A 17,569-nucleotide genomic window follows, 5' to 3' on the forward strand; every position below is an offset into this window, starting at 1 on the left:
ATCCCTGCCAGGATTTCGCCGGCATTAAGAAGAGAAGAAGGAACTGTTTTTCCCGAGAGAGAGAGAGAGAGAGCGAGCGAGCACCTTTGAGAATAACTGAAAGCAATAAGTTGGCAGCATGAGCTTTCCTAGACTTAAGTGTATTTCCTCAGATGCTCCCTCCCCCGAGAGATACATCCTTTTCTAGGAGGCGCTTCTGAGGTAGAAAGTGGGGAAGAATGAGGACACGGGAAAAGATTATTTTGTGAAAAGAAGAAGAACCTCCCACGAATTAAGGAATGGGAGGGGGAACCTGGGATGAGGATGAGGGATAGTGCAGAGGAAGGAAGGAAGGAAGGAAAGAAGGAAGGTTAAAAAGTTAGGGGACCATAAATAACTTGTCAGAGAGTGAAAAAGAAGGAAGAGGAAATCCCGGAAGGCTGGGCTAATAGTAAAACAGATGGAAGTGGAGAAAATCCACCATTATGGTGACATGTCTTTAGGAGGCTTGGCAAGCAGTTAGGAAAACAATAGTACTTATTTGCTGTTGCAGACCTCTTTCTCCCAACTAAATCACAAGTAATCCTGGTGTCAGGAGAAAGCAACGACCTCCCGGAGTCTAGGTCCCCTTGAAGAAAGAGCCCTGGCTTCCAGGTTGACTTTAGCCTTCCATCCTTTCGTAGGTGGGTAAAAGGAGCTTGTTGGGGGCTAAAAACATTGGAAACCGCTGAGAGAGTGCTGAAAGCGGTATAGAAATGCTCCTACTCTTGGCCCCAGCTGGCCACTCCTTGGGAGGTGGAGATTGCTCCCCAGCTTCCCACAGCGGGCACACGGGGCCCTTCCCCTCCCTCCTTCTACAGGGGTCTCCAGGGCCTTCCCTCCGCCCTCCTTCCGCCCCCCATAGCAGCGGCATCCCTGGGCTCTCCATTGTGCGAGCTTGGCGGCCCGCAAGGCCCCCGACGGGAGGGCTCTTCACGGTCCAGAGACCAGAGGGGCCTCCCCCCCCCTTACTGCCAGTCACTTGGCTAAGAAGAGGAGAGCTTAAGGGGGAGAGAGAGGCAGTGGCCCATGTCCTCCCAGGCCTCCCCCTTCTCTCCCTCGCGAAAGAAAGGGGGATTTTTGGGCCAGGGGCGGGGATGCTGGGGAGTAGGCTTGAGCCCTGGTCCTTGGAGAGGGCCAGGCCCCCTTCCTCCCACTGAAAACGCGCTCTCGACTGTCCTCCAACACCCGCCCCCTCCAGTGCAGATCAACCGATCAGAGTCACTTGGTGTCTCTGGGGCTTAAAGCGTTGCTTCTCTTCCCGTCTGGGTTAGTGCTTTGACCTGGAGGTGTGGGGTGGGGTGGAAGAAATCAGGCCTCCGGGGCTATGGTTGGGCTCTTAAGACCGGGTGACCAACCTCCCTCAAAGCTTTCCTTCCTTCCTTCCTTCCTTCCTTCCTTCCCTTTCTTCCCTCCCTCCCTCCCTCCCTCCCTTCCCATCCCTCAGCCCACCCCCAGACTTGATCTCCCCTTAGGGATAGGCGGGGAAGGCTCCCCCAGTCCCTGCCAAAGCAGAATCCGCCACTAAATCCTCCTTCTAGGTAACTTTTTTAAAACTCTTTTAATTTTAATGCCTCTTGCCAGTCAGGTGTCTAAAGAGAACAGCGCCGCTCCTCCCAAGGAAACGCATCCAGACCCTTCTTTCAACAGGATCCAGTTCTGCAAATTTTATGTTTAAATTTCCAAAGCCCTCTAACGATTTAAGCGTTTATATGGTTATTTTTAAAATCTCTACGGCCAGCGGTCGTTTTTTAAAAAAACAAAACAAACAAAACAAAAAACCAAATATGATTTATTTTCTTTCGGTGAAAGTTTTATGAAGGTTATGATTTGGTCTATGTGTCTCCACCGGAAGAGAAAAGGGAGAGCAAAGCAAGGCCAACCCAAGAAATCCACTTCTTCAAAAGGAGCCAAGCCAACAAAAACGAAGTGAGGCCATTGCAGGAAAGGCTGCCGAGCCCCAACGCAGCCCAAGGCGGTAAGCCTTCAAGGCCCCAGGCCTTTCAGTGGGACACATCTTTCCCATCGAAGTCAATGCGCCTTTAACATGAGTAAACTTTGCCCCCAGCAACAGCAGCAACAACAACAACCGATGAAAGTTTTTGCCGCCTATTTCAACGAGTATATTAACCAGCATGTTGGTAATATGCCACCTGGGACTAAGGTTAAACAACATTGACCAGAAAGGATGCTTGTCCCCAAACTTGTTGCAACCCAGAAGGTAGTGTCCATTTGGACTTCTCTACAACTTTTCTCTCCTCCCTCGTCTCCCTCCAGAAAAGTTCTTAGCACTATTTCCCTGCGAAGAGAAAGGCAGATGGCTTTCACAAAGGCTCAATGATTTATTACACATTCCCCACTTTGTTGCCCATCAGATCTCTGCTGGCACGTCAATCGAAGAGCATTCAAATATAGCTGTATCGATATATCACTATAGGTATATATATACATATACACACAGAGTGTCCTTACTTGCGCATTTATACACACACATACACACAATGCCCCTGTGTGTGGTCTCTCACACACAAATATGTATATATGTGTTCATATATGTATGTGTATATATATATATGAACATACACACATATATACACAAACATATATATATATACACATATGAATATACACAGGGGCAGTGTGTGTGTGTGTGTGGACCCATATATTTCTATATCGCCTTAGGATCGCCACAAGTCGGAAACGACTTGAGGCCACACAACAACAAATACACACACACACAAATACATATGCATACGCGTATATATATATATATATATATATATATTCACTGATATTGGATGCACAGGTGTATTCAAAGTATTCCCGGCATGCCTGTCTTTGTGCGACTCTCCTCCGCCTCAGACACGGAAAAAACTGGGCCTCTATGAGATTCCTGAGCTGCAGCACTTTTCTCTTCTCCAGACCCGATTTAGGATCCTGATCCAATAGAACTAGAAAGACCCTCGTCCTCCGAATAAGGCAAAACTCCGCGGCTTCCACTGCGGAGACAGGAAATCTATTAAAGGAAGTCGCGAGAGGAAAGGAAATATTTTTACAGTATTTCCTTTTTTTCGAAACCAAGCCAGATCAACCCAACACAGGTTTCCAACCGCTCCCCAAAGCCTCTGCTCGAAAGGGGGCTGTGCCCGTTTCCCCTTGCAGAGGTCAAACCATGTCCAAGGCAGTTCGAATCAGCCCCCCTCTTCCATCCCTTAACACCGCAATCACTCCTCAATAAGAAGAGCCACTGAAAGTTAAGGGACTTACTTCTGGCTTATACGTTTGAAAAAGGGAAGGAGCCTCTCCCATCTGCCAGTGGTTTTACTCTGGAGTCGTCTAGAGACTTTCCAAGGCCCCAAAGGCGGTCAGTCCGGGATAAACCGTTTCCGCAACTGATGTAGACAAACAATAGGGGAAGCCATTAATCGTCGGATTGAACCCTGGTTCCCCTTCCAGTCCTCACAAGCTCCCCCTCTTTTTTTTTTAATAGCCCTACTTTTGAATGACCTTTCATTAATTAATTCATTTCTTTTTGAAAAGCTGGAAGCGTGGTGGGGAAAAACGCAGCCTCAACTTTGCCTTTACTGTCAAGTCGAAGGCTTTCGCGGCCGGCATACATAGGGTTTTTTGTGGGTTCTTCGGGGCATGTGGCCATGTTCTGGAAGAGTTTATTCCTGACGTTTTGCCAGCATCTGTGGCTGGCATCTTCAGTTACTGCCAATATATAATGCCATCTCTCTGAAGATTGCAGCCACAGATGCTGGCGAAACGTCAGGAATAAACTCTTCCAGAACATGGCCACCGCATAGCCCGAAAAACCCACCAAAAACTTTGCCTTTACTCTTCAGTCAAGCTCAGCATTTACTTTCTAGCATCAGGACCAATGGAAGGAAGCGATTCCTAAATTCAATTCCTTAGTATTCAACAACATCAAGGCATCCCTGAAAATAAACGCACTGATTTAAGCCTCTCAGCCCTCTTGCTCCGAAACAGGGTCTCTTGATCTCCCATTAAAGACAACAGCGAAGTTGGGACAAGAGACCAAACGTCTTTTACGGGTTGTTTTGCTTTTGTTTTAAAAACCCACCTGGTTTCCGTTGCGCTTAAACCCCATCCCTGTCCATCATCATAATGGCCTCTGCTGAGATGCGATGAGGCCCTTGATGGCGGCATTAGATCTGTCCTTAGGGAAAAGATGTGGCAGAGAGTATTTTGTTGCAACTGATTTAAAATTCCTGCACTTGGGGGGAGACCAAAAACTTAACGTGTCAAAACCTCCACCCGTGTTTAGGCAGGGCAGTTATAGCAATAAACAAAATAAGCAATAAATACTATGGAAAGTATTTTAATAGAGCGCCTTCCTTAACAATACTCAACAGATATTAAAATAATATCCAAAAACTACACCATTTTTTAAAAAAACTTTCTTCCCTTCCTTGTTTGTTTGTTTGTTTGTTTTTAAATAGGAACTGTGAGAATTCTAAAACCCAAGCTGGAATTGATTTTTTTTCTGTCGTTTTTTTCGTTCTGTTCTTCTTCTCTCTGTCGTTCCCATTATAATTATACATTAGAATAATCTTTCTAGTTTTAAGGCATGCCATGAATTATTAGTACGTTTTGGATCCACTGTTTCCAGGGTCCACTTGGAAATTGATTTAACTCAGAATGGAGCTCATCTTTAGATTTTTTATTTGTCGTCCTTTTCGGCGGAAATGCTTTTTTAGTAAACTATATACACATTTCTGAATTCCCTTGTAATGCCTAAAATTAATTAAAATTATTCCACAATGCATGTACAAGAAAAAAATACAAAAAGTTAACAAAAGGGGGGGATGCAGACATAATAAACATTTACAAAAATCCAGAGTATTGTTGCTGACCGCAAAAAAGCGTTATAAATAAACAAAAACAAAACAAAAAAAACCCGCGTCATAAGAACTACCAAAAAAAATAAAGTATTAAAGTAATTTTGGATTTGCAAAATTGGTAATAAAGAAGTACGTTGCCCCGCTAGGTTTACTTGAATTAGGCAATTTAAAAATGAAAAAGAAAAAGTCTTCACAAGAAACGGCCCAAACGGTGAGCAGTGAATGCTTCCATGTGGCAGAAAAGTTGGCATCGCCTAAACATCTCTCAACAATGATTAATTATTGTCATATTTCTTCCTCCTTTTCCCCATTCTCTCTCTCTCTCTCTCTCCCTCTTATGTCCTCCCCACCTGTTTTTAAGCAAAATGGGCGAATGATAAATACTGTACAAAAAAAAGTTATTAATCATCATCATCATCATCATATATATCCCCCCGAAACCCTCAGTTTTTTGTTTTAAACACAGATGGCTGGTCTGAAACGCAACGAAAACGGAGGGGGGGGGGGGAGAAATGAAAGTCGGGGAGGATCAATTCATTCCCCCTCTAAGTTTGGGAGACTAGTCCTTGGGAGCCGGGGGGTGCCTTTGGAGCCGGACTGGGTGACTCTCTCTCCTCCTCCTCCTCCTCCTCTGGATATTGGTGATCGGGAGGAGGAGGACACTCCGGGTGGTTATTATTGTTATTCTGATTATTACAAGGTCAACAAAAGATCGCTCTCCTTCTTCTGGTGGAGAGGGAGACGGGGCGGGAGCGTGGCCCCGGCTGGGCCGCCCCCGAGTCCTCCTCAGCCTCCCTGCGTCCCTCGGATCCCCCTCAGATGTGAGTCAGGGGCACGGTGCCGTTGACCCCCGTGCCAGCCCCTTGGTAATGTTGGGGCAAACCGTGGAGGCGGCTCTGGGCCGCGGCCGCAGCCGCCGCCGCCGCCGCCGCCACCGCCGCGGGGTCCCCTCCTTCGCTGCCGGGCAAGTACATACTGATCATCTCCCGGAGGTCCCCGGGGCAAGGCCCCCGCGAGTGGGCCGAGGAGACGGGCGGGCTGACGCTGGGCTCAGACTTGACCAGGGACCCCAGCGCCCCCAGGGCCCCCGAGGAGGCCGCCGCCGCCGCCGCCGCAGCCGCCGCCGCCGCTGCGGCTGCCGAGGAGGAGTTCTGGTGGTGGGGGCTGTGGTGGGCAGCGGCCCCGTAGGAGGCGGCGGCGGCGGCGGCAGCGGCGGCGGAGAGCCCCCCGTAGGCCGAGGGCGAGGCGGCCATGTAGCCCCCCTGGGCGTTGGAGAGGGGGCTGTACTGGAGGGCGCCCATGTCGTAGCGGTGCATGGGCTGGGGGTTGTGGGGGTGGTGCGGGTGGTGGGAGTGGGGGTGCCCGCCGCCTCCTCCGCCGCCGCCGCCCGGGTGCTGGCTGTAGGCGAGCTGGGCCTCCTGCATCATCGCCGCCGCCGCCGCCGCCGCCGCCACCGACCCCGGGTAAGCCCCGTTGGCCCAGCCGTTCATGTGCGGGTAGCCGCCTCCGCCGCCGCCTCCGTTGCCGCCGCCGCCTCCTCCTCCGGGGCTCTCCAAGCGCTGTCCCACGCCGCCGGGGCTGACCCCGACCCCCATCCCCACCGGAGGGCCTCCTCCTCCGCCGCCGCCTCCGCCGCCTCCGCCGCCTCCGATGCCTCCGGGCCCCAGGAGCCCCCCGGCCAAGGAGTACTTGTCCTTCTTGAGCAGCGTCTTGGTCTTCCTCCGGGGCCGGTATTTATAATCCGGGTGCTCCTTCATGTGCAGCGCCCGCAGGCGCTTGGCCTCGTCGATGAAGGGCCGCTTCTCGGCCTCGGACATGACCTTCCACTCGGCGCCCAGGCGCTTGGAGATCTCCGAGTTGTGCATCTTGGGGTTCTCCTGGGCCATCTTCCGGCGCTGGCCCCGCGACCACACCATGAAGGCGTTCATCGGGCGCTTGACCCGGTCCTGGTTGGCCTTCGGGCCGCCGCCGCCGCCGCCTCCCCCTCCGCCTCCGCCACCTCCCCCTCCTCCGGCTCCGGCTTGGCCCGAGAGGCTGGTGGCCACCGGGGCCCCTCCGGGGGAGTGGAGGTCCGTCTCCATCATCATGCTATACATGGGCGCAGCTGCTCCGGGGGGCCAGCGGGCTCCACCGCCGAGTCAAAACATAAGGCGAAAGCCCAGGGTTCGGGAGGAGGAGGAGGGCGGAGGGGGACACGCCGCCAGCAGCCCTCCAGGCAGGAACCGCGAAGGAGAAGCACCAGACGACGAGGACGGAGAGAAGTCAGCTCTTCTCTCGAGGAGTTCTCCGCGGCGCTCCTGAAGGTGAAGGCTGGCTTCAGGTGGATGGAGAGAGTCCCGCACAAGGTGGAAGAGAGAGAGAGAGAGAGAGAGAGAGTGAGAGAGAGAGAGTCCCACCGAATGCCGCCTGGAAAAGCTGGGCGAGAGAGAGAGAGAGAGAGAGCGCCCTTCCTCCTCCTCTTCTTCTTCCTCCTCCTCCTCTTCCTCCCGCGCGCGGGAAATCTCCTCAGGCGCCCAAACTTTTGCTTCTGTTGCCTTTCCCCCCTGCTCCCTCCTCCTCTTCCTCCGTGGAAACGCGGCTCGGGGTCTGAAGGGGAGCCGGATTCAAAAGCGACTCAAACAGGTGCAAGAGAGAGAGAGAGAGGTGGAGAAGGGAAGGCGGCGAGGAGAAGGGTGGGGGTGAGAGAAAAGAGAGAGAGAAGGAGGAGACGAGGGAGAGGGAGAAAAGAGAACAGAAGAGAGCGGAAGGGGAAAAAAGTCTGGCTGCTCCACTTTGGCGCGGAGGAGGTGGGACGAAAGCGGGTGTGTGTGTGTGTGTGTGTGTGAGCTCGACGCTTTCCTGGGCTCCCTCACCCTCACTCACTCACTCACTCACACACAAACACTCCCCCCCAGAGCAAGCAGGCAGGAGTCCCCTCCTTCTGGGTGCTGACGAAATGATCTAATAGGGCCCCCCCTTCCATTTCCCCTCCTCTGCTAACTTCCAAAGGGAAAGGAGGAGAGGAGGAGGGGTGCCTGTGTGTGTGACTGGCATCCGCTGGTCCCAAGGGAACCGAGGCCGGGAGACAGGAAATGCCCCTCCCTCCCAAAAGGGAGAGAGAGGGGTGGATAATTAAAGGGCTGAGGGAAGGAGGGAGCGAAGGGAGGAAAGAAGGAAAGAAAGAAAAGAGAGAGGGAGGGGATAGGAAAAAGAAGCAAGGAAGGAAAGCGCCTCCAGGCAGGCAGCGAAACTTGCAGAGTAATTTGTCCTCCTCCTCGGTGGTTTCCCTCCTCTCTTTCTCTCTCTCTCTCAGGAAGGAGGAGGAGCAGCCCAGAGAGAGAGAGAGAGAGAGAGAGAGAGAGAGAGAGAGAGAGAGAGAGCCATCCGCCACCGCCGCGCGCTCAACCCGGAGTAAATGAGTTGGCCTCGTCCAATGGGAGCCCGACGGCGAGGGGGTGATTTGCATGGCGGCAAGGCAAGGAGGAGGGACGTCCGGAGGTGAGGAGGACACACTGCTGCCAGGGAGGGAGAGGGAAGGAGGGGAGGGTCGGGAATAGGGTCGCCCCCCTCCTTTAAGACGACCCCCTCGGGTGCTAAAGGACCTTTTCCAGGACCTGTCCTCCATCCAGCTTCCTCTCTTAGCAGGATGTCTCCAGCTGGGCGTCCTCTTTTTCCAAGGCTTGCCCTCCATTCCAGCCTTGTGTCCAAGAGGAATCCCAAAAGGTCCTCCATTTGGAGTATGGCCGAGAAGCATGGACTTACATTTCTAGGAGTGTTTTTTTATTTTTAGCTTTTCTTTGGGGACGTCCCCCATTTTTTCCACTTTGCGGTGGCTTGTCCTCCTTTGCGGAGAGGACACCTGGCCACCTGGCATAGTTTGATTGATTGATTGATTTCCTTTATCTGACAGTCAACAGACCAGACACAGTCAGCCTGTATGTATCACCGAGCCAGAAAGCTCTCCGGAGTTCTTCTTCGGACCAGACCAGGCTGTGTTTTCTCCCCTTCATCCCAACTCCAGGAGTTTCGCATTAAAACCACGTGCAAAGTCACACGCAAGAACACACACACACACACACACACACACGTTCACAGAGGTTTCGCGATTTTCTCGCAGGGTGCAAGGGGTAGTGCTAGGGGGAAAGAGAGAATTCGCGACCAGGAAAGGGACGGGTGGCAGAAAAGGAGAATCAGCAAGAACAGTCCTTTTGGAAAGTCACAAAACATTGTGAAGTCCAAGGCTTTCATAGCCGGCACCCATAGTTTTTTGTGAGTTTTTCGTGCTTATGTGGCCATGTTCTGGAAGAGTTTATTCCTGACGTTTTGCCAGCATCTGTGGCTGGCATCTATTCTCTGAAGGTGCCAGTCACAGATGCTGGCGAAACGTCAGGAATAAACTCTTCCAGAACATGGCCACATAGTCGGAAAAAAACCCACAAAACCCCCCACAAAACATTCTCATCTAGAATGTGCAGGAGCTTGCCTCCGCTCTTTTCCCTTTCTTCCTTTCCTCTTTGAACGAAACACTTCTGTAGTATTGTTATTATTATTATTATTTTGCCCAGCATTGCAACTTATTGGAACACGTGATTTTTTGGGGTGGGTGGGAGGGAGAGGTGGGCATGGGAGGGAGATTTGCCAAGGGAAGATTTCCATCAGATTTCTTTTTAAATGCACCCATCAGAATAACTCTCCCATCTTAGAAGGCTTGGAAAGTTCCCATGAAATCCCTGGAGCTTCACTTGAGTTTCCTGCTACCTTAAAGACTGGTAGATATATTATGGCACAGAGGTTCTTGACTGACATAAGCAAAAACTGACGTGAGGACAAGTAGACTTTGGGGGGAAATAAATAAATCCTGGGGGGAAAAGCCTAACATGCCTGCACTGGAAATTGTTCCCAAGTAAAACTAGGATCACTTGGTCTCCATAAATCGGAATCTACTTGAAGGCAAACAATAACAACAATAATCCATATTTCTAGAATTAGGCTGGATCCTCCATATCCACGTTTTTTTAATCCACAGATTCAAGCATCTACGGCTTTGCAGAGATTTTATACACACACACACACACACAAACAAACACAGTCCGAAAAGCAAACCTCGCTTTTGCTATTTTATATAAGGGATACCATTTCACTATGCAATGGGACTTGAACATCCACAGATTTTGGTGTCCAGCTGCTCCTGGGGCCAAACTCCAGCGGATACCAAGAGACCACTGGACTTTTAACTAGAGCAGACTATTGAGTCCATTGCTGAATGGTGAATGGTACAGGTAAAGCAATTGAATAGCTTTTTCATTAGGTCTACAGTCAGGACTGATTATAGGGTTTAGGTCTGAAGATCAGTTTAAAATCTGATTGGGTTTCTGAAATCACCCTTCTTTCAATGCAGCAGGTTGTTTAGTTTCAGTGAGTCGAAAGTATAGGGTTTAAAGCCTGCTGCAGTTGCATCCTATGTATGTTTATTGAGAAGGAAGCCCCATGGAATTTAATGGTGGTCTTAGTCGCAGGTAAGTTTGCCTCAGATTGTAGCCCAAGTGGAACTGTGTCGTCCAAAGGATCTTGGAGCTGACCCACTGAAATCAAAGGGACTTAAACTAAATCTTGACTAGAATTAGAGTAGTACTAAATCTTGGCTACTTTATACCCCATTGAGTCTAGTCTCCCTTTACCACCCACTGAAAGCAACTGAATTGAATTCTCAGTAATATTTAGCATATGCCTGTGACATATCTCTAAGCAGGGATGACCTTAAACATGGACGAAAGGTGGGCACTCATGTCTTAAAATACAGTATTTGGAACTGTATGCCGTGCAGATTTCAACTGAATTTATTTTCTTGCAGTGTGTGTTCAGGATTATCAACGCTACAGCATCCCTTCATGTGATGCTCTACAAAACTTCACCAGTCCCCAGAGGCCTACTCCCAGGTGCCAAACCCTTGTTCCAGTTTGCACATGATACCTGAGTAAGGCTATGTTTCTCTTGAATTTGGAGGCAGATTTGGAGTACAAATGTGGAAGTTTACAAGGAACTGTATCTGGAAAGGCATGTGCTTCCACCACAAGGTTTAGGTTTTAAGACATCTGCTTGCATGTGGTTACTTAAACTGATATATGCCTTAAAGGACATTATATTGGTCTATATTACTATGAAATGAATACGATATATTATATATCACTATATATCCTATATATTACTATTGTATCTAAAGGAACTTTAAAGAATAGTCATTCTATTGTAATATATAGTATTACTACACACACACACACACACTATATATATATATATATATATATATATATATATATATATATATAAAATGAATAGTATATATTATATATTACTATATATACTATATATATTACTATTGTATCTAAAGGAACTTTAAAGAATAGTCAGCCCTTCTTATACACGGATTTGTGTACTACACACACACACACACACACACACACACTATATATATATATAGATATAGATAGATATAGATATAGATATAGATATATATGAAATACCATATATTATATATTACTATATATGCTATATATATATCACTATTATATATAAATGAAACTTTAAAGAATATTCATTCTATAGTATTACTACACACATACACACACTATATACATATAGATAGATAGATATAGATATAGATACAGCTATATTACTATAGAATGAATACTCTTTAAGGTTCCATTCTATAGCAGAATCCTAGAATATGTATGAAATTAGCAGACTCATCCCCTTGCTTCAAAATATTGTCAAATTTAGAGCTTCTCCACTTATGAGAACTTCTGACACTGACGAAATGACAGTGAACAGCAAATTCTTCTTACAAAAAACGATTGAGTGGTATATATGTCTGTTCTTCCTGCATCAGCGCCTTTGACTCCACCGTCCTGGGCCCCCAATATCCCTGTCCATTGGTCATCATGAACTAAGCAGTGTTTTAATGTCCTTAGCACTCCAGGTGCTGCAGGATTCTTTGCAGTTCACACACATCCACTGTCTTTGGAGAGACCCACTTGGGGGAAGGTGACCTTGGCAAGTCACACTCTGCTAGCTTTAGAGGAAGGCAATGGCAAAACCTCCAAAATCAAGCTAAGAAAAGTCTAGGATAGGCTTGTTTTTTAAAAAATGAAAGCAACAAATTGAAGCGCTGGAATAATAATCGTGTGTGTGTGTGTGTGTGTGTAAAAGTGTCTTCAAGTCGGAGTGTGGTGGAGTCTCCTCCTTTGGAGGTTTTTAAGCAGAGGCTGGATGGCCATCTGTTGGGGGTGCTTTGATTGTGAGTTCCTGCACGGCTTCTAACTCTAGGACTCTAGGGTTTAGGAGGACCTCATGAATTACATAGGGTTTTCTTAAGCAAGGGATACTCAGTCCCTCCCTCTGAAATAGAGCCCACAGCACCTGGCATGCGTTGGCGGCCTCTCATCCCAGCAATGCTTCCCTCCCACTCCTTCCTTGCGGAAGATCTGCAGCGCAAAAGTGACCGTGGCTGGAAAGGCTGCCTTGCCTGTTCCTCAGTGACCTTCCCTTCACCTGGCCGAAGGCTTCAATATAGACAGAAGCCCATCTTGGAAGCCGGAGCGGTTGGGCTCCCTGGGGCAAGCTATAGTCTGCTTCATCGGATGCAAGACGGGGACAAGGCTCTGAATAGCAACGCTTCCCCTCTCCATAGGATGCTGAGCCATTTTGGAATTTCATTTCATTTTATCAACTCCTCCTGGCCCCTGATGGGAAGCAGGGAATCAAAATGCTGAATGGGACGCCTCTCTCCCTCTTTTTCAAATGGCTTGCTATTCAGCCCCATTGCCTTTCCCTCGTGGCTTTATCAACTTCTTTCTGTTAAAAGATGCTTCACGCTCACGCCAACAAAAGCAACACTTTAAAGCCGTCCAAAGATGGAAAGCAAACAATAAAACAGACAAACGCGTGAAATAAAGGCGAAGGCAACCCCCCGCCCGAGGAGATCAGCCCTGGGTTTCGAAAGCGAGGGGGACAAACCAAGTCAGGAGCTGCAAAACAAGACAGCGGCATTCAAAGAAGAGAGGGAATGAAGTTAAAGAAACAAACAGCCTTGCGGTGTCTGTCTTGGCACCGGGTTCCAGAAACCTAGGCAGCATTCACACTGCAGAAATAATCCAGCTTGACACCGCTTTAACTGCCACGGCTCAAGGCGATGGCATTCTGGGAACTGTAGTTTCTTGTGGCCCCAGAGCGGAGGACAAGAACGTTTTACATTCTTTACTTCCTTATAGCAGAGCTAAGAACGGTAATTTTTAAAAGTAATTAGTTGCTTAGGAACTAATGGCTTAGTGATAAGGAGACTTCAAGGCGGTGGTGACTCAATGAAAGCATTAGGTAAGGAATTCAAAGCCCTAGCCGTGTTAGTCTGCGAAATCAGTTTGCAAAGGGATCTTGTAGCACCTTTGAAACTATAACTGAAAGAAAGCAGTTGGGAGCATGAGCTTTCTGGCAGATCTGAGTCTACTTCCTCAGATCTCAAGGAAGAGGCTCAAGGTGCTGATGCATTTTGTAAAGAAAGATAAATATAATCAGGACTGAGGAACACTTAGTCTCTTCCTCACCCACCCCTTCCCTTATTTCGGGGTTGTAAGGGAAACACTATACAGTATTTGACAATATTTTGAAGCAAGGGGATACGTCTGCTAATTTCTGACACATTTTAGGATTCTGCTAAAGAGTATACATTCTATAATAATACAGAGAGACAGTGAATTAAGTTACACTGGCCCCATACACACAGGCCAAAATAAAGCTGCTTCGGGTCACTTTGCAGGTGTGCTGTTTAAATGACACACGCATCTTAAGCTTTGGGGCAGCTTTTGACCTCTTAGGACACATGCATCATTTAAACAGCATACCTGCAAAGTGATCCAAAGCAGCTTTATATTGGCCTGTCTGTATGGGCCCCTGATTGCTAAATAGAGTCAATGTGGTGTAGTGGTTTGAGGATTGGACTATGACTCTGGAGACCAGGCTTCGAATCTGGCTGGGCCATGGAAACCCACTGGGCTGGGCAAGTCGCATGCTCTCAGCCACAGAAAGAGGCAAAGGCAAATCTTGCCAAGAAAAGCCTGTGATAGGTACACATTAGGGTAGACATAAGTCAGGGCCGACTTGAAGACACACAGCAACAACAAGGGGTGAAATAATTTCTTTCCCTACGTTTGAAGGGTGGTTGCTTAGGATTTGGCTGGAAATATGTGACAATAAGGACACTTAACAGAGGCTTTCTTTGCCAGGTTTGGGAGAACCAGGAGGAGGGCTATCTGCCCACTGGAGGTCTGGCAATGTGGTACATCACCATCCATCATTCCAGTTGGCTGGAACTGATAGAGGTTGTAGTCCAAAACATTTGAAGAGTATCAAGTAGGGAAGGCTGTCGGTAAATGCAGACAGAAAATGGTAAACGACCTCATTATTCCGTCTAAAACTCTTTCCTTTGAGCAACTGTTTTGGATATTAAATGTTGTTTTAAGTTATTAAGTAATCACTTAAAATTGTTTAACTAATAGTTATGAGACATTACTCTAGGAAATTCTTTGATATAATCCTACAAAATCAATAGGATCGGATCACCCAAGTGTAAGTAGTAATGAACTGGGCCCAGCCTAGTACAGTTTGGGTAGCAATTTCCACTCAATAAACTGGGATTTATTTCAAACTGTTCATGCGTATTGAGAGCTAGCGTGGTGCAGTGGTTTGATAGTCGGACAATGACTCTGGAGACCAGGGTTCAAATCTCTTCTCTGCTATGAAAACCCATTGGGAGACCTTAGGCAAGTCACACTCTCTCAGCCTTAGAGGAAGGCAAAGTCAAACCTCCTCTGAACAAATCTTGCTAAGAAAACGACTTGAAGGCACACAGCAACAAAATAATAATAATAATAATAATAATAATAATAATAACAACAACAACAACAATTTATTTATATTTCCCGCCTCTCCCTGGCTGCTAGGTTGGGCAGCAGAGAACAGCCCTATAACTCGTCGTTGCCATTAAGAGTAGTTACTTTGTCCCATATAGCATATTTGGATACCATTTGATGTGTAAATTGCTTCTAACTCCCTTCTCATCCTTCCTCAGAAGAAACCTGCGACCCTTGCGGTACATCCTTCCCATTTTACAGAGTGGGAAACTAAAGCTGCATCTACAATGCAGAAATAATACAGTTTGACACCACTTGAACTGCCGTGGCTCAATGGTATGGAATTCCGTGACATCTTCCTAACTGTGAACATACATGCAATCACACTGCCAGTTGTTTACTAAAGCAGAGGAAATTCTTTCAGTGCATTATATTTTCTCTTGGAATTTGGAAGCTGGTCTGATAATAGAAATACTGGACTTGGCCTGTCCAGTCAATACAATTGCATTAGTGAGGAAAACGGTATCATAGGTACCATTGCCCTGCAAGACAACGACCAAACTCTTGCAGTGGAGATGGTTTGGTATGGTTTCTGTCCTCTTCAAGGCCCTTGAAAGAGAGGAGGCTGACAGCTCTGGTGCCCCCCCCCTCCAGATAGGCATATTCCATCACTGGTCAATAAAGAAATACAGTGGGGCCTTGGTATCCCCTGGGGTTTGGTTCCAGGATCCCCCTTAGATAACAAAATCTATGGGTGCTCAAATCCCATTAAACACAATGGCGTAGTGAAATGGTGTCTCTTATATAAAATGGCAAAATCGAGGCTTGCTTTTTGGAATTTAAATATTTTAAAAATATTTTCAAGCTGTGGATGGTTGAATCCATGGATAAAGGATCGTGGATACAGAGGAACAACTGTAATGGGAAAAGATGAGGAAAGGGACCCTTAATTCTAGTGCCTTCCCAACCTTCATCCCTCCTGGCAACTTGGTGTTGAAGGAAAACCAGCGTCCACCTGTCGTTTCCTCGCTCTGGGGCTGAACAGGGTGAGCAGATCCTCTGTGCAAACTGAGTAGTAAGGAAGCCTGGAGGATCTGGGGGCCTGTGACACCACACCATTACAGTGCTTTGATTCCACTTCAAGTGCTGTGGCTATATCCTAGGGAATCCTGGGCTCTGTAGTTTGGTGAGGCACTAGAGCAGTGGTCCCCAAATTGTGCTCTTTAAGGGAGTTTGGACTCCAACACCCAGAATCCCAGACTATTGGCCAACATGGCTGAGGCTTCTGGGTGCTGAAGTCCAAAACCTCTCAAAGGGCACAGTTTGGGGACCATTGCCCTAGAGGAACCCTCTGGCTGAGAATGCTAAACTGCCAACCCTAAATTTCCATAGGATTTGCCTTGGCAGCTAAAGCGGAATCATAGCGCTATAATTTAAAAGGTCCCTGGTCACACTAAGATTCTTCCAAGGCAGGGTGACCAGACTTGGTCCTCCTTTTCTAGGACCTGTCCTCCATTTCAACCTGTCCAGGAGGAATTCCAAAATGTTCTCCATTTGGAGCAGAAGCATGAGTTTCCATTTAGAGGAGTGTTTATAGCTTTTATTTTGTAATACATTTTTTTCCTTGAATGTCTCTGGCACCAGTCAGTGTAGCCCAGTCCCCAAATGTGGGGTCATTGGAAAGTGGGAAGATCTAGTAGTTAAGATCAGAGGATCTCCCCAAAAAATGTGGCTTGGAAAATCTAATATTTTAAATATTATATTGTTAGCTTTTGTATGACGTGAATGTTTAGCTGCATCTTTTTTCTAACCTTTGCAATCCGCCTTGAGTCCCAGGCTAGGAAAAAGATGGGGTAGAAATACATATACGTGTGTATGTATAAAACGCACACACACACACACACACACACACACACACACGCGTGTGTGTGTGTGTATCTGGAAGTAGGGTCAAGTCTAGGAAAGCTCATGCTCCCAACTTCTTTCTTTCAGTTAGTCTCAAAGGTGCTACAAGATCCCTTTGCATAATGTTTTATTATTGTTACTGTTTTCTTTTCTGTATTTATCTCTCTTTCTTCCGCAGATTTTGGACTCATGGTGGTTTCCAAAATAAAACCAGTAACCCATTCTCTCTCCCCGCTCCCAGTGGATCCTTTCCTGCCACCACTTGGCGTGCCTGCGCCTTCCTACGTGCCCTCGAACACGTGTAGTCCAGCTGGATGAAGGGACTCATCCCCACCCCCCCATCCCATTTGGGAACTCGAGGCTGAACTAAGGGAGGACCCCCCCCCTCAATTCTCTCCTTCTGCGGGATGCTGAAACAAGGAAACAAACCCCCTTCCTTCAATGATTCCCACACTGGCCTTCCAGATGTTAGGGACTTCAGTTCCCAGAATCCCAACCCACTGGCCAAGATGGCTGAGGCTTCTGGGAGCGGAAGTTCGAAACATCTGGAAGGCCAGAGTTTGGGAATCACTGCGGGGCTGGGAGTCCGAAGGGTGACCAAGCCTGTCTAGGGCTATGCGCTCCGTGAAGGTGCCAAGGACCCCTCGCTGCCAAGCTCTGTGCACCTCCCTGGCCTCCCTCTTGCTCCCAACAGCCTCCACTTGGGCATGGGGCCAAAGGAGGTCCAGTGGGGGCAACCCATGGGGCCTCCCATCCCCCCCCCTCCATTCTTTGGTCAGATCCTACTTCTCCCGGCAAGGAGCCTAACTCCTGGAGAAGCAAAGAGAAGGAGGGGAGGAGAGAGAAATAGCAGGGCGACCAGACTTGGTCCTTCTTTTCGAGGACCCGTCCTCCATG

General features: G+C 48.0%; 1 protein-coding gene and 1 long non-coding RNA gene across 4 annotated transcripts; one reads left to right on the forward strand and one right to left on the reverse strand.

The window, feature by feature from the left end:
* Positions 1-4,377: 4,377 nt before the first annotated feature.
* SOX1 (SRY-box transcription factor 1) lies at positions 4,378-8,197 on the reverse strand. The gene has a single exon (XM_042459953.1). It carries the CDS (start codon positions 6,980-6,982, stop codon positions 5,702-5,704), a length of 1,281 nt encoding a protein of 426 aa, XP_042315887.1. The 5' UTR covers positions 6,983-8,197; the 3' UTR covers positions 4,378-5,701.
* A 52-nt stretch (positions 8,198-8,249) lies between these two features.
* Positions 8,250-15,113, forward strand: LOC121926736. Of its 3 annotated transcripts, XR_006103069.1 has the most exons (4): positions 8,250-8,363; positions 10,717-10,801; positions 14,141-14,303; positions 14,986-15,113. It is a non-coding gene; the product is annotated as an uncharacterized LOC121926736 (long non-coding RNA). The 3 variants fall into 3 exon arrangements; XR_006103068.1 differs by lacking the exon at positions 14,986-15,113 and having other exon boundaries at positions 10,717-10,839; positions 14,141-14,639; XR_006103067.1 differs by lacking the exon at positions 14,986-15,113 and having other exon boundaries at positions 14,141-14,639.
* The last annotated feature ends 2,456 nt before the right edge of the window (positions 15,114-17,569 follow it).

The sequence above is a fragment of the Sceloporus undulatus genome, chromosome 3 (genome assembly GCF_019175285.1).
Source record: "Sceloporus undulatus isolate JIND9_A2432 ecotype Alabama chromosome 3, SceUnd_v1.1, whole genome shotgun sequence".
In the NCBI taxonomy this organism is placed as follows: Eukaryota; Metazoa; Chordata; class Lepidosauria; order Squamata; family Phrynosomatidae; genus Sceloporus; species Sceloporus undulatus.

Coding starts and splice junctions, on each gene's coding strand:
- SOX1 (XM_042459953.1), bottom strand. CDS start 6,982: ATGTATAGCATGATGATGGAGACGGACCTCCACTCCCCCGGAGGGGCC.